This window comes from Parasteatoda tepidariorum, chromosome 8 (assembly GCF_043381705.1).
Source record: "Parasteatoda tepidariorum isolate YZ-2023 chromosome 8, CAS_Ptep_4.0, whole genome shotgun sequence".
Lineage (NCBI taxonomy): Eukaryota > Metazoa > Arthropoda > Arachnida > Araneae > Theridiidae > Parasteatoda > Parasteatoda tepidariorum.
In genome coordinates, this window is record NC_092211.1 from 26,379,018 (window position 1) to 26,402,309 (window position 23,292).

The 23,292-nt window shown below is 27.5% G+C and overlaps 1 protein-coding gene across 2 annotated transcripts; it reads left to right on the forward strand.

Annotated features, from left to right (window-relative positions):
- Positions 1 to 7,097: 7,097 nt before the first annotated feature.
- LOC107450926 (uncharacterized) lies at positions 7,098 to 22,498 on the forward strand (the record flags this gene model as incomplete). 2 transcript variants are annotated; one of them, XM_043046275.2, is given in 3 exon segments in its annotated part: positions 7,098 to 7,446; positions 21,490 to 21,645; positions 22,381 to 22,498. In XM_043046275.2, coding segments are annotated over 3 exon segments (396 nt in total), but the record flags the coding sequence as incomplete, so codon positions are not given.
- Between the last annotated feature and the right edge of the window lie 794 nt (positions 22,499 to 23,292).

Consider the following 23,292-nt stretch of genomic DNA (forward strand, 5'->3'; position numbering starts at 1 on the left):
TATTTTGCAGAGTTTTTGAAAAGCCTTTACTCAAAATTGTTTTTGAATAAATTGTTGTGCAAAATTGCTCTCGTAAAATATGTAAGGGAATTGTCAGCAATTTTTTTTTCTTAAATTAATTAAAAGACACTACTTTTTGCAGGATGCCCACGGAGGGGGGGTTCCAAAGGGGCAAGTCACTTTGATGAGGAGATATTTCCATTTAATATTTTATTTAATTTTGTAGTTTTAAAACTGTACAAGAAAATTTTTTAATCATTTAAGGGGAAATTTTTTTATATTTGAGTATAATCATTAAAATTATTTTAGTGGTGGACATTTTTGCAGGTAAGATTTAGTATATCATATAAATGTAAAATTATACTATCACATGAAATTAAATATAAGAGAAGCGAGCTTACAGCTAGTGGTTTAGTTTGAGAAAAACGGTAATTTCTTTGAGCGGTGGTTTAGATCTTAAAATATTATTAAATGGAAAACACTTTTTTTTAGTAATGGCTATGATTTCTAGCCACGTTTATGATATTTTCACTTCAAAATTAACTTGATCAGAGAGGCACATGTATAATTAGTTTTTAGTTTATTGAACTAAAACATTAATTTTAATTCCTTTATTTATATTTTTTGGGGAAGGATCTTTTTGGGATTAACTCTATTTTGTTCGGGTCATGGTTTTGATAATTTTTATGTAAAAGGAAAAAAGCTCTGAAAAAAAAAGTCCAGAAGAAAAAGAAAGGAAAATAAAGCATTAGCATAGGAAAAACACATTGCGACTCAAAAGTGAGCCTAAATTAATTAAATATTATTTTAAATTTTGATGAGTTAATTAAATATTAATTCAGTTCATCATTGTAACTAGATATTTAAAAAAAATACCTACTTACATTTGAATATATGTTCAATTCCGTAGCCTTGTAATTTTGAATCGAATCCAGAAGACAAGGGAACTCCTGGATCAAGCGTTAGGAGAAATTTGCCTTAGTGGAGGACTTTTCGATGGAACTAGCCCGCATTTTCGATTCATGGAGAGGAAAACCACGCAAACCTTCCATGGTTAGCCTGACGGCAAGGGGACTCTAACCCATGATCCGTCTATCACTAAGGATATTTTTATGTCAGCACTGTGGTCGGTGCGAGCCGGGTGCGGAATTCATATCGACCAGCCATCGCTGGGATTCGAACCCGATTCACCTCACTAGAAAGCGAATGCTCTATTCCTTGAGTCACCGCAGCTCGTACTTAATAATTGTTGAGTACATAAAAGTTTTATTATTATATTGTTTAAAAATTTTATTGCTACATAAAAACTTTATGTATTTTTTGTTGTTGTTCATGGAAAGGGGGATTTTTTTCAAATTTAGGGAGAGTCATTTCCCACCAGGCTTAGGGAATAACCCTGTATTTCTGATAAGAAATTTTAGAGGGTTCCTCAGCATATTTTGGTTTTTGGTACATTTTTCCTGGTCTCCCTCCCCCTTAATTATGAGCTTGTTTTCATCATATATTTAACTTATCCCGCGATATATAGTTGAACATAATATACACTATCCTGCGATAATAGAAGAGACCCTTTCAGTTTTCGGAATGTTTTTTAATTTCTCAAGAAATATTGCGAGGACTATTTTGTAAACTTAGAAGTTTGTGATTTTTCATACTTTCCAATAAAGTTTAAGGCTATCAGATGTTTGAGAAACCGACAATAAGCCGTAAAAGTCACCTTGCCGTCAGGCTAACCGTGGGAGGTTCTCGTGGTCTTCCTCTCCATGTAATTCAAATGCGGGTTATCTCCATCAAAAAGTCCTCCACGAAGGCAAATTTCTCACAATACTCGATCCAGGAGCTCCCTTGTCTTCTGGATTGGGTTCAAAATTACATGGCTACGGAGTTGAACATTGGTAGTCGTAAACCCATAAAGTTGGGTCGGCTGTTCAACGACGGTTATAAAATAAAATAAAATAAGCAGTAAAAGAAAACGGGTATTTTTGAACACCCTATGCCAGAAAATGAAGGAATAAGCTCGATTTGATTACTTCGATTGTTAATTGCAATAGCGGCACAAAATTTCGTTTATTTATAATCTATTAGCTTATCTATTATTTTATAGCTTAATTATTTATACAGATATGAACATTTTCATAAAAAAATAAGTTTTTTTTTTGTCTTATGTTTTCTTGCGATAACTATAAAAATATTTTGTAAAATTCAAAAAAAAAAAAAAAAAATTGGAATAATTTAAAATTAATTACAAAATTATAGTTTTAAAATTCGAAATTTTTTTTTAATATTGCACAAGATATGAGTAAAGTATTTCTTTTGCACTACGCATGCGCGTAAGAAAATAAAAAAAAAAATGTTTCTTCCTAATTTTGCAGTGAATCGTATTTGGCAACAAAAGGAAAAAATGTGATTAAAATATCTTAAAAATGTAAGAAGTTTCAAGCAATTTTCTTAGCAGTTTTTGTACTTTTTAAAATAAAACTCAAAATAATCTGGGAGTTTTTCAGAAAAATTTTACTTCGCAGTAATTCCAATTACACTACTCTATAATTACTGCACAAAATGTGGAAAACCCCTTATCGTTTTGAACTTTCTTTTGAAAAGTACATAAACTATTTAGAAATTGCTCGATACATTTTACATTTTCAAGATATTTAAATCAAAATATTTCTATTAGTTGCCAAATACGATTCACTAAAAAATTCTGAGAAAATAATTTTAATCTTTTTCCACGCATGCGCAGTACAAAAGAACTACTTTAAATACTCATGTCTTGCGCATTTTTTAACGATTTTTCCAAATCTCAAAATAATATTTTTGTAACTTATTTTAAATTTCTCCAAGAATTTTGTTTAATTTTACTGAATATTTTTAAAGTTATAGTAAAAATATGAGACAAAAATAAAATTAGTTTTTTTTTTTTCATAAAAATGTTCATATCTCCCTAAATATTTAATCTAGATTAACGAAACTTTATACAGTCATTGCAAATGGCAACCAAAGTAATCGATACAAGGTACAAGCTTATTGCTCGATTTGACAAAAAAACTATTTTTTTTTTTCTTTTTTTTTCGTAATTTACTGTTGGTCCCTAAACCCCTGAAAGCTTTAAACTTTATTGAAAAGTATGAAAAATCGAAGTACCAAATACTTCTTAAGAAATGAAAAAAAGTATGAAAAACCAAAAGTGTCTCTACCATTATTGTAGGGTAGAGTGAAGAACATAAAAAGTAATTCTTGTACATAAAATGCTTATAACTTCTAAAGTATAAGTTCGATCGTCTAAGTAATTAGTCTCATTCCAAGAATGTCATTCAGGGTGGTATATTAATGTTACCAATCTACGATATCTCACGAAGGAAATTTGTCAACTCCCTGACACTATTGGGATAAAATTGTATTTAAATCACCCAATCGTATTACTTTGAATTAACAGTTTTTTCGTCATTTTTTTTACTGAAGTAAATAAAAGCTGCAACACATACCATTTATATCAATGAAAGCAAGGAACTTTAAATTAATTTCATTTCAATAATGTGAAGATAATGCTGATCTTAAATAATCGATATAAGAAAGTCTCTCGTAAAAATAGAAAGAATTATCAAAACAACTAAAAATCCTTTTTTCTTAAAACTTTTTTTTTTATTGTCTGAAAAAAAGTGAATTATTTAAACTAAAATACTTTAAACAACATATTTTCAGTTATTCTCAACGAAACAATGTTTATAGCTTTTTTATTAAATCAAATGCTATTTTTTTTATAAAATTCAAGGCTAAATTTCATTTTTTAAAGAAAACTAAGTTGCTTAAAATCATTAAAAATTTCCAATTTTAACAATTTAAGAATTTTATTTACTTAATTTAAAATTTAATAATTTTAGTTCCAATGTTAATAATTTTATGAATTTGAAATAAGAAAAAAATTCATGCCCACGCAATAAATGGTAAAATCATGAAGTAATGTATGTACTATAGAAACGATCTTGATATACCAACATAGATAGAAAGCAATTTTTAAAAGACCATACATATAAAACTATTCTAACAGTACATGAATACACTATTTTAAACGTGTTAAATGATTTAAAGCAAACATTTGCATATATCCTTAGAAATAAATTTATTTAACGTTTTCTTGCTATCCAAAAAAAAAAAAAAAATAAAATAAAAAAAAAATCATTAAGAATGGAAATTAATAGCACGATCTATGTCTTTTTTTTTTAAAAGACAGTTGCAAATAATTTTAATTAGTCTCAGTTGAAATTAAATATTAATTTAAATTAATTGAATAAAATAAAAGTTAAGAAAAAATTTATATTTGAATTAAAAGTAATTAATTCAAATGATGCAATTGAGTGAGTTAAAAAAATTGAAATTTAACAAAGAGTGTTTAGAACGTTTGTCTCAGAAAAAAGTCTCTTGAGAAAATGACCAAGGTGAATGTCAACGGGAGTCATCCCCTTAATAGATCCCACATCTGTTTTCCTTGAACATCTAGATAATTGCCTGTTTAAGACAATTTATGAATAGATGTCCAACAAATAGATGGTTCTGTAAATATACAGGGGTCTGTCTAGGTTTTTCTGAGAGGCGCCTATTTTGTGAAAATTTAGACATAATTTGTGAAAAATTAAAAATTATATTTATAAATCAGCACAAAAATATGGTAAAAATATGGATTTATCGTTGCTTAAGGGATACAAAAATAAAATTTTAAGAAAAAGTATGTTGTGAAACTACCGTTTTTCCTAAAGTTGAATTTGTGAAGGTACCGCTAAACGGTAGTAAATTCAGCCTGGACAGATCCCTGATATATGACAGTTTAAAACAAGATAAAGCCTAGGGCCATAAAAATGATAAAGGCAATTTAAAGAAGCAAAAGGACATTTTTCCATAGGGTAAATTGAGATGCCTATTTCTTGAAAGAGTCAAATGACTATGGGTATAGTCTCTGTATGGGGTAGGAAGAAAGGTGTTCAAAGTCAAAGGATGCTTTAAAATAAATCTATTTGTCAGTGAAGGATGCTTTTTCCAGAGAAGGGAAAAGAATAGCAATTATTTTAGCTTTCTAAACATTGGTTTTAATTTTTTCACTGCGGTGCCCTTTTTTGAAGTATTTTGGTTTTAATTTTTTTAAAAATTAAATTGAAAGTTGTTAAAAGTCGAAGACAAATTAAACAAAAGAGAAGTATTTGTCTTGGGGGGGGGGAAGTTTTCTATTTAGAAAACAGTTAGGAAGTTGAAAAAAAAAAGTAGTTTCCTTTTTTGAAGTTACCAATTGTATTTTACTTTATTGTAGCGAAGGTCAAGTTTCAGAAGGGGCGAAGCACATTATCCTACTTTTCAATTAAATTTCAGAGGAAAATAATTTTCTATTTGGAAAATAGCTTTAAAGTTGAAGAAAAGAAAAAGTTAAATGCTAATTTTACTTGACTTTATTTTCGCGAATGTCTTCAGAAGGGGCGAAGCACATTTTCGCCCCCCACTTTAATTTAAGAGGAAAATAAACTTTTCTATAAAGTAGCCTCAAAATTGAAAAAGAAAATCTCTTTTATCTTTCTAAAATTGACAATTTTACTTGATTTTTATTTTCGTGATTGTCTAAATTTCAGAAGATGCGAATCACATTTTTCAACCCTCATATTAGTTCAAGAGAAAAATGAAGTTTTCTATTTGGAAAATAGCTTCAAAGATTGGAATTTTTTTTTTTTTCTCTTTTTCTAAAATTATCAATTTTACTCGAATTTATTTTCGCGAGTGTCTAAATTTCAGAAGGGGTGAAGTACTTTCTTCGTTCCCTCAATTTAATTTAAGGGGAAATAAAATTTTCAATTTGGAGAGTAGCTTCAAATTTTTTTTAAAAAATCCCTTTTTTTTTCTTCAAATTAATAATTTTACTTGTTTTTTTTTTTTGCGAATGCCTAAATTTCAGAAGATGTAGAGTATATTTTCGCCCCTTCACTTTAATTTAAAAGGAAAATAAAGTTTTCTATTTTTAAAGTAGCTACAAAATTAAAAAAGAAAATTTTTGTTCGTGTTCTAAAATTGCCAAATTTACTTGATTTCTACTTGTACGTATGTCTAAATTTCAGAAGGGATGAAGCACATTTTCACCCTCAAAATTAAATATAAAAGGAAAATAAGGTTTTTATTTATTTATTTTTAAAATAGCTTCAAAGTTGAAAGAAAAGTAATTTTATTTTATCTTGTTTTTTATAAAATTACCAATTTTAAATGAATTTATTTTCCCGATTGTCGAAATTGCAGAAGATACAAGGCCCATTAGCCCCCACCCCCCTTTGATTTCAAAAGAAAACAAAGAATTCTATTTGGAAAATAGGTTTAAAGTTAAAATATATTTTTATCTAAAATTACCAATTTTATTATCACGAATGTCTAAATTTTAGAAAGAGATTACATTTTTATCCTCCTTACTTCAATTTAAGAGAAACAAAAAGTTTTTTATATGAAGAATAGAGCTTCAAAATTGAAATTTTTTTCTAAAATGGTCAATTTTACTTAACTTTATTTTCTCAAACGCCTAAATTTCAAAAGGGGCGAAGCACATAATTCATCCCACACACAAATCACAGCACATTATTCACCCCACACATTTCTATTCAAAAAAAAAATAAATAAATAAATAAATTCTTTAAAATAAAAAAAAAAATTTGTTTCTAAAATATTCAATTTCACTAGACTTTATTTTTGAGATTGATAAAGTTTAGTGAAATTGAATATTTTAGAAACAAATTTTTTTCTCCACTTTTCTAAATTTCAGGACGAGCGAAACGTATTGTTTGCTACTCACTTAAATTTTAGAGGGACGGGTGCCCACTCTGCCCCCCCCCCCCNCACTCTGCCCCCCCCCCCCCGGTTGGTACGCCACTGTTGAGAATTGATACATTGCATTAGAAAATAATTCTAATTTTAGACACATTTTATTTCATCCAAAAAAATTTTCAGCTTTTGTATCGTTTTAAGCACCTAAATGTTAATTACAAATATTAATAGAAAGCATAAAATCGCCAAATCCCGCCAGTCTTGCATAGCGAAAGAGTGTGCTTTTTCTCGAAAAGCGTTTTGCACTAAACCTTTCATACGCGCTACGTTTGCAAAGTATATATTTATGTAGAACAAATCGAACTCGAAAAGTTGAATCAACTTGGGGCAGAAAACTTGTCAACTCTTATGAATAAATAATGTTGTAGAGGGCGCTGTGGGAAGAATGTTGTGAAATTGGCGGTAAAATTAGTAAAGATGACATGGAAGTGTGAAAGAAAATCTATTTTGATGCAAAATATTATTTATTATAAATTATTAAGAAATGTCTTTTAGATTTTTGCCATTTCAATTGAAGGACATCCACCAAGAGAACAAGGTCTTGCAACCTAATGGAATATCTAGTGATAACAAAGAAAGTTGTGTCATTTTAAGTGATAATTCATTGTAAGTTTATGTTCCATAGTTTATTCAAAACTAAATCTGATGTTGTTATTTAAGTTAAAAGTATTGTTATTCGTGTAAATAAGTATTTCCTCTAAGAGGTAAGTATTTATATTTGAAAAGAAAATGTCACTTTTTAATACAATTTAATTGATTTTTTTGTATGAAATTAGTAATTTTTCTAAAATATATATAAATTAGTACTTTGACACCTGTTGACTATTCCTAATGCAATTTGTACTAATCTTAATTTTGTTTATGTCAGTGAAGTGACTAATAATCTTGCAGGGTGCATATCTTTTTTAAAAGGTGCTTAGAGGTGCTTATTTTGGATTTACAATTTTTAAAGGTGCTTTTTTTTATTCGGAGTTTGTAAAAACTACCTAATTTTTGATAATATAAAAGGAGATTTTTTTCTTTGCCTTGTCGATTGTCGTCATAAATTACAAAAAAAGCAAGATTTTTACAATTTTCTCAAAAATATTCATCAGAAATTAGTCAAGTTATCATGATTATGTAAAGTTTTTGGAAATGATTTTTGCATTTTGTTTATTTTATGTTCAGAAATTAAGTACTTTAAACGATAGAAAAAAATAATTTTTTTTTACTGTACACATCCTACTTATAATTTCCATTGGAAAGTGCTTAAAATATTTTTTGAGTGCTTAAAAGGTACTTATTCTTTGTTGGAAAAAACTAGCTATGCACCCTGTCTTGTACAAATTATTTGTTGCAAAACATTTTTATGAGAGTTATTTTTTATCTCACTAAATAAAATTTGTAGGGGGGTGAATTCTATTTTAGTTTATTTACAAATTTCTAAGTAATTTAAGTAAATAATTTTAATAGTAAATAATTTATAAGTAAATAATATTTTATCTTTCACTGCAAAATCTGCACTGCTGAACCTAAACATAAATTGAGTAAAAATATACGTAAATTGTAATTAAAAGTTGTCACATGCTGATAATTCGAGAAAGGCTGTAAACTAGATTGGTAACTTTCTGTTACTTTTATTTTTAATATTTTAGACAGTTCAGAGATCAAGCTGAAAGTCTTTATGGGCAACTTATGTCCCACGGGCTAGAAGTTTTCTATTCCTGATAAAAATATAAAACATTAGTATAGTTTTAATCGCAATTAACCATAAAAATATTTACTTATGTTGTTCAGCCAAATATTTATTTCTTGTTATTACAATTCAATGATTCTTATATTGTAATTATAATTATTTTTAAAAAAATTTAATGAGCAATTATAATATTTTACCACCATACTCTTTTTTCAAGCTCTTTTTATTCACCACCATTCTCTCTTTTATTTCACCACCATACAGGAGCTTTTCGCTCTTCGCCACACCAACCAACTTATTATTAAATTTTTTCAAAATTTTGTTAATAAATATAATTTGTTACATTTTTTTTTCAAAATTGTAGTGTTTTATTGTTACTTATGATTTGGAATTGGAAACTTGTAAGAGTGGTGATGCATTAACTATGAACATGAAGTTATAAGGACAATGATTCTTTTTAACTTATCATCTATTATTATAAACTATCTTAAATATTAATAAAAAACAATCTTAAGATTAAGCACCAATCTGTAGGGTTCGCACCAAGAATGAAAATTTAGTGATCGAATGAAACTACCTTAATATTCATTTAGTGGTCCAAAAATATTCATTTAGTGGTATTGTAGTTAAATTTTAGAAGAAAAATCGAGCACTGCCATGATATTGTACACAATGTAAAATTATTAATTACCATTTATAATATCCTAAAAGTAATTAGGTTCATTACCCTATAATGATTGAATATTAGTTGCATTTACTAAAATTTAGTGAAAAAACAAAACAAAATTAATATTTGTGAATAGATTCAACATAGAGATTAAAATGCTTAGACCATATAAATAAATATTTTTTGCTCTTTTAAAATTGACTTTATTTAAAATTTCATAATTTTTAGATAGTTAATTGTTAATATAATGTTTTGTTAATGAAGAAAACAGAAAGTAAAACCTAGAATTTTAGAATCGATTTTATTTAAAATTTATTATGTTTAGATAGTAAATTGTTAGCTCTTACTTTCTCGGCTTTTCTCATTAACAAAATATTATATTAACTATATAAACATTATGAAATTTTAAATAAAGTCAATTCTAAAAGAGCAAAAAATATTGTTTTATTGATGAACAATTATACTGTCAGTACATAAATACAAAGCACAGCACAACATGTAAATTTGGAATTTCAATATTTTAAAAATTTTTGTACCACATTTTCAGTTATTCCATTTGAATACCATGCATTTAAATTTCATTCCATTTGTAAAATAAGACAAAAATTAATATAAAAAGTTTTTTTAACTGCGTGGAAAAAAATATTTTTTGTTAATATTTCGTAAATTCCAAATATTTGACGGTGACAAATTTGTCATTTATGCGTATACTTTTAGTCGCATTTGACAACAATTGTCTCCATACTGACATGAACGCTTACTAATACATAAATGAGATATATACATAATACTGAGAAAGACTGGACTAATCAAGTCCAGTCTTTCTCAGAGTGACAGACTAGTGTTACAAGTTTGGTTTGAATTTGTAATTTCTTATAAATTTATGTATTGTAATGTAATTTCTTATAAATTTATACCAGGGTGATTTTCTCAAATCATTAACTTTTGCCTAAGCCAATTAGGAAAAATTCATCTCATAATTAACTTGATAATTTTTACATTAAGACTAAACATTTAAGTAATAAATTTAAGTGTTATTGCGTAGAAAAATATGATTACTGTCATAAAACACTTTAAAAATTCATGAAGAAAATATTAATTTTTTTTTTTTATGAATCAAAAATTAAAATTTTAATGGAAAACATTTTAAATATTTCATTGAAAATTTAATTAATATTTTTAACACTATTGTGTTTTTAATTTCAATATGTGTATTTTTTCACAATTTATTCTATAGTAATTAAGAAGCATAATTACTTGTTTTACATTTTATGATATAATTTGTATATTTCATCTAAATTGTTGAAGGTTTTGAAATGGGTATAAATTAGCTTTAGTGGCATTTTTTAAATGACACATAATTTCATTTATTGTTTCTCTTGTACATGCAACCAATATAATTTTTTATCCAAGCAGCCCAGTAAAATTTTAACTAACTTATATATAAGAGAGTTCTCCCTAGGAATAAAAAAGGGCACTTTGAGTTTTGAAAAAGCACTCACTTAGCACTGTAAAAATTTATCAAAATGCGTAATATTATTTAATAACTGAATTATATCCTTAACAGTTTGTAAATTATCCTCTTACATTATTTTATGTGTTTATTTCAAAAAGTAATTCTCTCTCAATATCTATATCATTTAATCTATATTATTTAATAACTGAATTATATCCTTAACAGTTTGTAAATTATCCTCTTACATTATTTTATGTGTTTATTTCAAAAAGTAATTCTCTCTCAATATCAAAATGAGAGAAAAATTTGTGCACATATATTTTTTTTTGAAAAAAAGTAAAGAAAAATGATTAATTGATAAACTAAAAATTTCTTAAAGCTTTCTTCTATTATAATTTAAACTGAAAATAATAAGAAAATTATCATTTAAATGTAAATTTTTTTAAGAAAAGGTATTTATTTAAGAAAATAGTTTGAAAATTTAAAATCGCTTAATAATTTTATTTATACAGCCCCCCCCCCCCNGCCCCCCCCCCCCCAAAAAAAAAAGAAATGATAGTTTAACTTGTTGAGAATAATCTTAACAAAGTCATTATTTATAATAGTGATCAGAATTAAACCTATAAACACAGAGAATTTTAACCATTGTGTAATTATTATTTAAGCAGTGAATTAATTTTTTTCAAAATGGAGTATGAATAAAAATGCAGTGTTCTTAAGGGAAAGCAGCGTATTTATACAAAAATGAGACAAAGAGGGCTCATTTATTGGGTTTAAAGGGCAAGCAGGGTGGGCCACCCTTCAAAAAACGCTTAGGGAGAACGCTGTATGTATAATTATTCAGCAAGTAATTGAAACTGAAGTTGCAAATTTCTATCATGCTTAAATAAACCTGTAAAGAATTTTTTATTTTTTTTAAGTAACCGAATTCTTATACTCAAAATTTTTCAAATGAAAACTAACCAAAAAATAAAAAAAATCAAATTTACAAAATTATTAATGTTTTTAATATTATAACTCAGTGGCGTACGCAAGGGAGGGGTTTAGGGGTTTAAACACCCCCCTTGAGCACAGACAAAATGAAAAAAAAACAAAAATTTTAGTAGAAATTATGCGAGCTATTATTTTTTAAGACAATATATTTTTATCTACCTTATGCCTACTTTTTTTTTCTCACGGTATTTCTCAGAATACTGAAAAAACATTTACTATAATAGGGTTGTACTTTTGAAACCAAATTCACGTGATACTGTTACGGACTGGTTCCTTTCTGCCTGCCAGTATAGTTTTCGGGACTGGCTGTCATTCGCGAGATCTTTACGCAATGATTCTGGAATCCTAGACGTTCTGTCGTCTTTGAGACAATTCGAGAATTTTGGAGATGCGGTTAAAAATTATATAAAAGGGGGAACGGAGTACAGTGGATGATGTAATATCAAATGATTAGGGGCCCCCTTAAAATGGATTTGTTTGAAAATAAATTTTAAAATATTAAGAAAAACAATGATTTTTTTTAAGAAAATCAATTTTAAATATATATTAAAATTTTTTCAAAATGTTATGATTAAAATTTAGTTCTAATTTAACAAAATAAAGTAAAATTCAATTTATTATTATTTATTTTAATTTTAAACATGCTTTCTGAAATGAAAAGATATATAAATACTTTTATATTTGAATAAATAAAAAATATACGAGAAAAACAACTTAATCGAAGGGCCCCAAAAATTTGAATGGCCTAGGTCCCCGCGTACGCGCCGGCCCTGAGCATAGCATTTATTTCTGTGCCAATATATATATTTACTGTTCTTGGATCTTTAGGATGTCAAAACGTAAGAATTTAACAATTTTTAATTACTTTGAGAAAAAATCACGACCTGAAATTAGTGAGGTGACAGCATCTAGTACCAATGTAAGTTTTTCTGTTGTACAGAAATGTGATACTTCCGTTGAAGAAAACGTTTCTAGCATAACAAAATCTGATGAATGTGAAAGTGGCCCTCAAAGTGTTACTTCCCACCCATATGACATTGGACTTTTTTCAGAAGATATTACATTATGTTCTTAAACTTAAAAAATAAAATCAAAATTTAACCAAACAATGTTGTCTAAATAAAAAGTCAAAATTGTCTAGCTGTCTAAATTAAGGAAGTAATAGTGCTTTATTACAGACTCGAATTTCTTTTAGTAGTTTCAGAAAATTATGAACACCCCCCTTGAAAAAATTCTGCGTACGCCACTGTTATAACTTAAACTTTTTCACTGCAAATGCTTTAAAATATTTAAATTAGTAAGTATAATTTATTTAAAACACATGATGCAATATTATTATATGACACTTAATTATCATAAAATAATGTGGTAGCTAAAAATAAAGATACAAAAATTTTAAATTTCAAAGTGGTGTTTTTCGAATTTCACCTCATAGGTGTCAGTGGAGTGCAAAATGTTAGAATAATTGTGCAACTATTCTATATTATGATAGCCCTGCATATATTCCCCCCTTCAATTTTTAATGATCTGTCCAAAAATTATTGAGCTTCCTGATGATACTGTAGACTAATAACTTGGCCTTTCTTGCACTCTAAATTATCTTTTACTCGACTCTACTTATAATTTTTTCTGGTATTATTAATTTTGAAGTTATAAATTAAATTTCAATAACGCACTATGAAAAGAAGTTAAATTAAATTTTTAAAAAATCCCGCTGAAATTAACCTGTAGCAAGCTTTAAACGTTCTATATCATTTATTATTTTTCAGCTGTATTTAAATAAAGTTTTTAATTTTTAAGTATATCCTTCAACTATATATATTTTGGTTAAACGAAATTTTTATTTGAAAAAATCGAAATGTTGTAACTATCTAAATTTTCAATAATTTGAATTACTTTTGCATTTTGGAATTTTAATTCTACAATTTCAATGTTTTTTCTCAGTCTTTTTATATCAATTTGAAACACAAATATAACGTTATGTGCTAATTATATTCCAAAGTTTTTGTTAGCTTTTTCCTCTCTAAGTTTTCAGTTGGAAGGCAAGGATTCAAGGTTTCCATTTGGCCTCATAAAACGTATCAAAATTTACAAAGTTAACAGAACCAAAATTTAAGTTAGCCTTGTCTCAATGTGCCCAACTTTTCCTTATTAACAATTTTCAAATTAAAAAAATTTACAAAGAATATAAAATCTATACATAATGAAATACGCAGCAATAAGATTTGTCACATAAGTTTCTGGAGCACACACACAACTTGCTTTATTAACCTACTTGGTCTGACGATTTGAAAGGTCCTGTTTTGCGATATTGTGAAAGAAATACTCATTTTTGTGAAAAATCACAAAAACCACTGGCTTGTGTCTTAATTTTTTGGAAATTGGTTGAAAGATCCTGTTCTTTCAAACATTCAATCCTGTTCTTTCTATCAAGGTAATGTTTCTGTTTTTTAAAAAAAAAAACATTGAGACCAAGAGTTAAGGAGTTGGAAAATTAAGAATCAAAGACAACACCGACTTCAGTTTTCAAACACTTATACTTGGCAATTTGTTTAAAGGCCCTTTTAAAATGAAAAATATTGTGGGGGATCTGTTTTTAAGATAAAATGTTTTGTAAAAGGTCTGTTTTTGCTTAGTTTTTTTTTAAAGGTTAAAGGAGCCAAATATCTCCTAAAAAAATGCCTTCTCTTTATTTTATTATGTATATAGGTTAATAATACAATGACAGCTTTTTATGTAGCAATTAGATAAGTGAGTGAATGATATGAATTTTGGGCCCAAGAAATTTGGCTAGACCCAACTAGACCGCGCCTAATCGATAGCCTGAAGTTGTCTTTATGATAAAGTGGTAGTACATTTACATTTTAGCTATGTAAATATCTGCTCAGGCATTTTTTTCTAAGTCACATTTTAAATGATTTTCTCAAGTTTCATCTAAGTCTAAAAACTTCATTATTATTAAATTTGTTCAAGAGATATTATTATTATCACAGTTAGTTAGTCAATATACATGTTTGTCTTCTGCAAAAAAATTAATTGTTACCTCAGTTTTCGAAGCAGTAAACAATTGTATGTATATAAACAGGGGTCTGTCAGACATTTTGTGAAAGGTCCGTTTTTGTAAAATTGTGAGAAAAGTACTCTTAATTTGTGAATATAAAATAAACTTTAGGTCACATTCTTTCAACCAGGGTCCACTTTTATGAATTTGTGCAAATAGGATCCGTTATTGCAAAAAAACTTTTTCAAGGAATTTTTAAATTGTAAAGACATACAAGATTATGCTCAACACTGTAAAATTAAAAAAATTAAATTTTAAAAAATAAACAGCAACTGCAGCTACTAAATTAGCAATGCAAAATATAAATATTTGATATTTAGCCTATACTGCTGAACGCAGAATATTCATTTCGGACGAATAAAGGATCGAAGAAGCGTCTGCCGAAGACAAGATTTAGTTCGTTTACATCTGTCTTTCTCCCCCCCCCCCTTCCTGTAAGGGTTTATTCGATTAGCAAAACAATAATGAAGATAAACAAATTTGTGAAGGGTCCGATTATAAGATAAATTATTTTGTGAACGGTCCGTTTTTAAGTTAAAATATTTTGTGAAAGGTCCGTTATTATGAAAAAATATTTTGTGAAGGGTCCGTTAACGGACCCAAATTTCTTCTAAACAGACGCCTGATAAATATCCTCAATAACCGCAATTTATATAATGCATTTTATAAATATGACTTTGTCTTTTCATGGGGTTATCTTGAGTCTCACAATCCCTTAATTTTTACTGTTTCATTAGTTTTCATTAAAAAAAAATATCCTTAGTTCAATGACAAATATTCAAAGAATATTATATGTATCTTAGATACTTTTTAAAATTTAAAATAAAAAATTTTATTTGTGAATTTCCTATGTAAACTGCAATTTTTACATTAATTGAGGCATCATTCTTGTTTTTAAATATTTATTTTTTTTTTTTTTTGGTATTTTCAACTGTAAACGCGACTATCTAACATTCTACTAATTTTTCTTTTGACTTATCGCATGATGAATTCGTTTTCTTGTCATCATTCACTGTTAGTTTGGAATTAAAAATATACTTTTAGCCTCTTTTCTGCGAATTTTAATTTCATTAAAACTATTGCTCTCCTTATCTCTTAACTTTTACCATCAAAATTATCATTCCTTATTACCAAATTGAAAATGTTCTCTTTATAAGAAACTGTCATAGTATAAATCATTTTTACCCTATCTGATTTGAATATTCACCTACGCCCGGGTAAAAGCAAACTTTTCAGTTCCTCCCAGGGCATCGGCTCGGGAAAGGACCTCTGCCTAATTTTCTTAGGCGTGTCCCCAAAATAAAACACACTTTTGCCAAGATGATTCATCGGTCTTAAATAAAGTAGGTCAGCCCCAGAGCTTTTAATATAAAGTGCTGACCAAATCGTACTTTTACACTCGCTAGTTGCTTAGTGACCGGGCATGTATGTCTCCAAAATAAAAGGTCGCCAGCAGTTGCCAATATTGGATTAATTTCGCTGAAAAGCGAACTAAGATTAGAAAGTATTGCACTTTCAAGTGCAAGGTCCTGTTTTTTCCAACTCAAATCGGAAAGAACACGAATGAATGACTGTTTAAAAGAGGATTTGGAGATTCTCTCTTTTACGAGTTAAATTTATTGTGTTGCTATTTTCGGCGACATGTTTTTAAGGTGTTTTTTTTCTTTCTTTTTTATTTTGTGATTTTTTTTTAAATGATTCGCTGGTTTTACGAATTGATTTTCTATATATTAGTATATACTTTAAACCTAGTTTTTTAATCACCTCGTTTAATAGGTTAAAATTTTTATGAAATATTTAAATTAATATATAAAATTGGCAACATGGATATACTTTATTAGTGAATTCATAAGGGGAGTCGGTAGGGGATGTATCACTAATGCTAAAACTGACCCTTTTCGATGTACTTTTTCGAAGAAACTACTTATGACGTCGCTTTGAAATTTTTTGGGGGATATTTGAGATTATATCAGTTGTAGGCTGTGATAAAGTTTTAGCGTTACCGGGAATACTTTTTTAGTATGTAAGATTTTTGATGAAATATTTTTAAAGAAATTAAAAGTTCTAAGTTCATGATTTTTTAAAAAAAAAATCTGTCGGTATGTATTAACAGTTATCACTATGTAAATATGTATTTCTAAATAATCTGAAAAAAAAAAAAAATCTGAAGCAATGTCTTGTTTAGATGCTGAGAAAAAGTACACCGAAAAAGGTCAGTTTTAAGCATTATTGGTGTATGCCTACCGACTCCCCTTTAAATAAATGTATAAAAGGCAACATAGATAAACTTTATTAATAAATTATTAAGACATTTTCAAAAATCTTTTAAGAAAAATTTAGATATTATACCATCTGTTAGAGATGAAACTCACTCTGGTACAAAAGAATCAATATTGTAGAATCAGCTTTTAAGTGAGGTAACGCAAAAAATTCTAACATTCTACATAATATTTTTTTTTAAATAAAAAGAATGAAGTTGAAGTGTAATAGAAACTATTACATCTAATTGCATTTGGTTAAAAATTCGCTAATTAATAAAAATGGTTAAAAATATTTTGAATAAATATTTTTTCTACTATCTTAGAAAAAAATATTAAGTGCAGCAAAATCATTTCAATCCAAATTTGTTTTGGGGAGGCTATGCTTTTGTTACTTATTCATTATTTCTTTAAAAATGAGTCCCGCAGTGGACTGATCGTTAAGACATGGTTCCCAGCAGATCACCGAAGTCAAGCATCACTGGCTGCGGTCAGTGTGCAGGTGGGTGACCACTTGGATCAGTCTGCGTAGGGACCGAGGGTGTGCGGTATTGGTCCTCGTTAAAATGTTCTACCGTAAAGTGCTCGACTTCGCGTGCAGGTCGTTGGGCTACCGAAGCGGGGGTGCCATCCCCTCTGCAGAGGATCAAAATTGTGATGACTTGTCTTCGGATCATCCTTAGGGATGTTACCCAGACCGTCGCCATTAGCCCATTGTGCAGCTCTAGTGCGACGTAAATTAACTACTACTACTTTAAAAATGATTTTATTAGTTTCACAATAGGACATCTTTCCCAAATTCGTACTTATTTTGGTTGGCGTTCGGAGAGACTTGTTTTTGATATTATATTTGTTATTTTCGAATTACTTGAGAATTGGACGCATTGAATGCTGACATACAGTTAATGTTTCACTTGTATAGTGATAAACTTGATTTTTTTATATTATTGTACACCAAGAACGAAAAAAAAAATATTTATATTCAATATTTTCAGAATTTCAAATAAATTTTTCTTAATTTTTTACATCTCGTCGTTGCTCTAGGCAATTTGAGAATCTTTGCTCTATAAGAATGGTTTATAGCTTTCAACGAAGTTTGCTGAAGTTTATAATAGGTAGTGTCATTTGCAAAAATCACAATTAAATGTAGCTTATTACAAGAAATACCACGTTTGCGTTCAGAAATAAATTTAAATTGATTATGATTTTCAACTATTTCAGCAGTAAATTATTCAAATAATATTCATATTATTAATTAAATGTCCTTGAAAAGTTTTTTTTTCTTTCTAGTTAATGAAAAAATTTCTAAATTGCTAACCAAAATGTTTTTAAACAGTTTAAAAAATTTAATTTTAATTTATTTATCTTGTTTTTCACATTTGAGATACTTATAATATTTTTAAAACTTAAGAAATATTGATTTTTTGCACTTCCTTAAATTTTGCGTTAATTAATTTTTATTGTTTTGCGATTTCAATAAGTTTATAAAGTCATTTTTTAATTAAAATTACTTAACGGTTTTTACATTTTACAATTTTAAACGGATAAAATGTATTTTTTTTTATCCGTTTAAAATTTTTCTTTTAAAATAACTGTTTTATTAAATTAATAAAGAATCGTTTTTTAATCATTGTAAATGAAATTTTTTTCTTTTAGTTCGACAATCTTGTATACGTAAAATAATAAATATTCGAATATTCTTAAAAGTAGCATGTACAAATTAAAAAAAATAGTTTTTAGCTGATTTAATATGTATATGTGTGAATGAAACAAAATATTAAGAACATTTTAAAGATAAAAGATAAATATAATGCTGTAAAAATGAGCTATTAATTTGTTACATAAGGTTTAGGTTAAAGCTTATCATGGCAGCTTTATTTTTCTGTGAATTGTACTGTTTGTCTACGATAGGTACTCTGTCCGCCATTCGTCTGGAGGGGTGGCGGTGACTATGGTAACGAGGTATGATTATTTCAAGTAGGGGTGCGGGGTCCCTCTTTAAGACTGGTTTCGGTGGGAGAAAAGGAGACTTCTTTCTTCGATCTATTGTATTAGCCCTAGAGTTAAGAGAATTGAGCATTCGCGCCTGAAACATCGTTTAGAGCGTTTGATTCCTTTTTTTTAATCTTTTCTCTTTTTCAAAAGCTTCTGTTTTAGAAAAAAATTAAAAAAAATTATTTGTGTTGTAAATTTTTTATTTTATTTTTCCTCTTTTAACTTTTTTGAATTTTGAGAAATGCCTTTTAAATTTACAGGCCTTTTAAACTTACAGGCACCTTGCAGTTCATAATAAAGAGTATCCTTCTTATTGTACTATTCATAAATGTCAAACTCCTGTTTGGAGAATGAATATTTATTCTTACACATGTTCAGACCTTTTGTAGAAAAACCCCTTTGATGTTTTCCCTGGCCTTCAAATGGTTTTAAAAGAGATACCGTGTTTTTACAAAAGAAGCATTAGTAACGAACATTTTCAAAATTTCAGGAATTCTTTCATTAATTATTTAATTTAATAGCTTGAATAAATTGTTCCTTTNGAGAGAATTATTTTAAGTAAGAAAGAAATATTCATGCGAATCTTAAAAAAGTTCTTGAATCAGATTAAATAAGTCTCCTACTGGTGGCTGAGTCAGCCAATCTGGTATACTCCCCATACAAGCTATCATCGAAGGCGAAAGAAAAGGAGACCTCTTCATCGAAGCCACCCTCCCTAAAATGCTCTCTTCTTGTTTCCATAGCACCAGACTGCCGCAGACTTTGTGGCGGACAGAGTACCTATCGTAGACAAACAGTAAAGAGTTCGGGACCGAAAAAATTATTTGCTTTGGTAAAGAAAATATTGATACATGGCGCCATCTAGTTTTAATTCAATCAAACAATTACGTTTTGCTTAATAAATTTTTTTGTCTTGAAATGATTCAAATTTATTATTTTATATAAAATGTATAACTTATCGCATGAAATATAATATTTCCCATATTTCTAGGCTCATTGAATGTGTAACGAAAGTAATTACTTTATGTGATAATTGTAAATTATTGTATAAAATAATTACTTTACCATTGGTTTATTAAATTGCAGGAGCTATAAGGGAGAAATTAACATCTTTATTTCTTCTGTTAAAATTCTGACTAAATCACCGATCAATATATTGAAGCATTTTTATCACGTTTAGAAAAAAAATTTCATGGTAAAAATTAAAATATTTGTTTTGAAAATCAATTTATACAGAAAAAAAGAACTGATGGGGTGTAGCAAATTTAAAAAAATTAAAATTCATGCCTAATTCTTAAAAATATTCTAAAATATTTATATAGTGGATCACTTACGTGCATTATGAAATTTTTAATTAACGTTATATCTTGTTAAGTTCAAACAAAAATCTGGCTTAGTAATTGATTCAACTGAAGATCAAAACTTTCGACCATCTCTGGGATATGACGCATAATTTATCTGTTTTCTGAATTTCCAAGGCTAATCATAAAAAACTGAATTTTATATCTCTTTAAATAATGAAAACATCTAATAGCTTCTTTTAAAATACTTATTCTTCTTTTTAAATATCCTTCGACTTAAAGGGAAAGAATTTAGTGTGAAAAAGTTGTGACTTTTCTGCAGAACCAGCATCTAGTTTTAAAAAAAAAAAAAATCTGTTTTGGTTTTAAAAGCATTTAAAAGTAAAAATTTTTGCTATGTTTAAAGACATAGAAATTTTTTATAAAAAATATAATTAGTTTACTTTTAATGTTTAGTGGTGTTAGGTGTTTTGGTAATTTTACTTCTTTTCCCATACAGCACTATGAGTAGGAAGTAAGGTTACTTCAAATATTTAAATATTTTTTTTTTTAAATTTTATTTTATGTAACGAATGAGAATGTGTAAATAGTTTCGAAGTCAATAAAAAGTTTATGAAAATTTGGTTTTTGTTTAGACATTATAAATTTTCTTTTATTAAAATATTTATATTACTCTATAAAACTCCTTTATTTATTTTTTAATTTTTTTTTTTTTGTTAAATTAATTATGGGAAAAATGGGAAAAAGTTTTTTGAAAAAATGTATCAGTTTTTTTAGTTTTAAATAAATTCGAATAATAAAAGTATTTAATTTCCAGCAAATATGTGTTATTAAGTTTACTGAAAAAAATATTTGGTGCTTAAAACACTAATGGTTAGATAAAAATTATATTTGCTGCTAACATGACTAAATATGCATGTGGCCCTTTGTTGATCGATCTACCTGCTGTGAAAGTGGCCCTTCATTCAAAAAAGTTGTGCACCGCTAGTGTATAGAAATTTCCCTTCTCACCTAAATGATAATTATTCTGAAGAAATTTTTCTTCCTGCCTAGCTGGCACCATTGCTAGAATGATGTTGTGATTTTCAACTGAAATTAGGATGGTGTGTGTATTTTTTTCCAAGAAAAGGATTTCTTGTACAAGGCTGAATTGAGTAAATAAAGATGCACAGATAAAGCCCATTTTAATATATTATAATTTTATCATAAATTATTTTCTAATATGAAATTTTTTCTTTTCCAGGTTAAAGAGTTCTTTACTTTTTCAAGCAGCTTTATCATATGCAAGTATTGGGGATCAGGTCATTTTTATCTGTACAGGTCCATTTCTTGCAAAACCCTGTCCTGTATCTGAAATGCAAACTGCAACGCCCTTAACATTAGAATGCATTAAAATGGTGTAAGTTAACTTTTCACAATTTAAAAACATTACATCTATCAGGTGTTTTTAGTGTGAGCAGTATTTTTTATTAAAAGTATTTATGATTGTGAAATAATTAAAAACTTATTACTTAAGACTAAGTAAAAAAATTAAGTATTTTAAAACTATTGCTCAACTATTATTGATTTTTATTCTTTGTCCATTTCCAAAATTTTTAAAGATCTAAATATTAAAATTGATTGTATAACTTCAAAAATCCTTTCACAAAGAAAGACTTACTTTATTTGCACGCATTTAAGTATAAAATACTATAAAGAAAAGCACAATAATACAGTTTTAAATATATTATTGTAATTTATTTTTAATAATATCTGAAATTTAATTTTTCTTCTTCACTGACACGACAGCCCTGAGTGGGCCATAGCTTTCTCCAGAAGTTTTTTCCAGGTGTCTCTGTCTAATTTAATTACATTTATTTTTAACTTATTTAAATTTAACTTATTATAAGCTGAAGTTCTTAAAGTATGTTTTAAAATAATTCCAAAAAAAAAAAAAAAGATTCATAAAAAAATCTGTTTTAAATAAAATATTTTGATTTTTTTTTTCAAAGTTGCAAACTTTTGTCATTAAAAAGTTACTTTGTTAATGTAATTTTGTGATGTTGAGGATAATTTTTTTTCATTAAATAAGAAATTTTATGTTTACTTGAATTATTGTTTTTCTGTTAAATTTTATTCTTTCTCTCTATTTCAGGTATATTTCTGAACCAAGTGGTTTATTACAGTATCTTTGTGAGCTTCATACAAAAGAGTGCCTTCCCTGTGCAGTTATTGTACATGATATTCATCACTATGTGTCACATTATACTGAGGTATTTATTTTTTATTTGGTTATTATATCATGTATAAAACTGACGTTTTTGTAAAAAAGAAATTAAACTATTACTAGTTAAGAATTTTTTAAATAAAGAATCATAAACATTAAAGAAACATTCATAAGTTCTTTTTAATTATTTTGTCATATTATTTTAATAATAAAGTATAATAGTAGTCATACTAAAAATAAATTTTTGGGAAAATAGATTATTATATTTTTAAAGTATACATATATTTGTTGATTTTGTAATTTGTTTTTGTTGAATTAATATTAATTTATATTTTTTTTAACATTGAGGTCTCATAAAGATAAGCTAAAAATTAATAGTTTAAAGTGAAGTAACAAGTGAATATCTAAATTTGATTGTATATGTTTTTTATCCGTACTTCATCTGATTAAAAGTAAGAAAAAATATACAGCATTTTTTCAAAAATCTCTAAAACATTGTAAATGTAGCTTGTCAATGTTAAGAAATAATTCTCGCTAATAAAAATTTGGAAAAATCATTTGTTGCTTTCTTATCATGAACCAAGATTCAAGAGTTGTATTTTAAAGTAGCTTGTTGCCGTTGTTTCGTTTCACGAACGAGGCCTAAATTATCAGCAATGAAGGCGAAAATAATAATTAAATCAACGCAAAGAAACGCTGAGTTCTCAATAAAAAACAAAACAACCTTTCTTTATTACTTCTTACATCAGTCATAATACCCAGATTCAGGTTATTATTTTTATAAAAAAAATACATAACGATTACGATTAAAACTACTAAATCGATTCTCAACACTCCCAC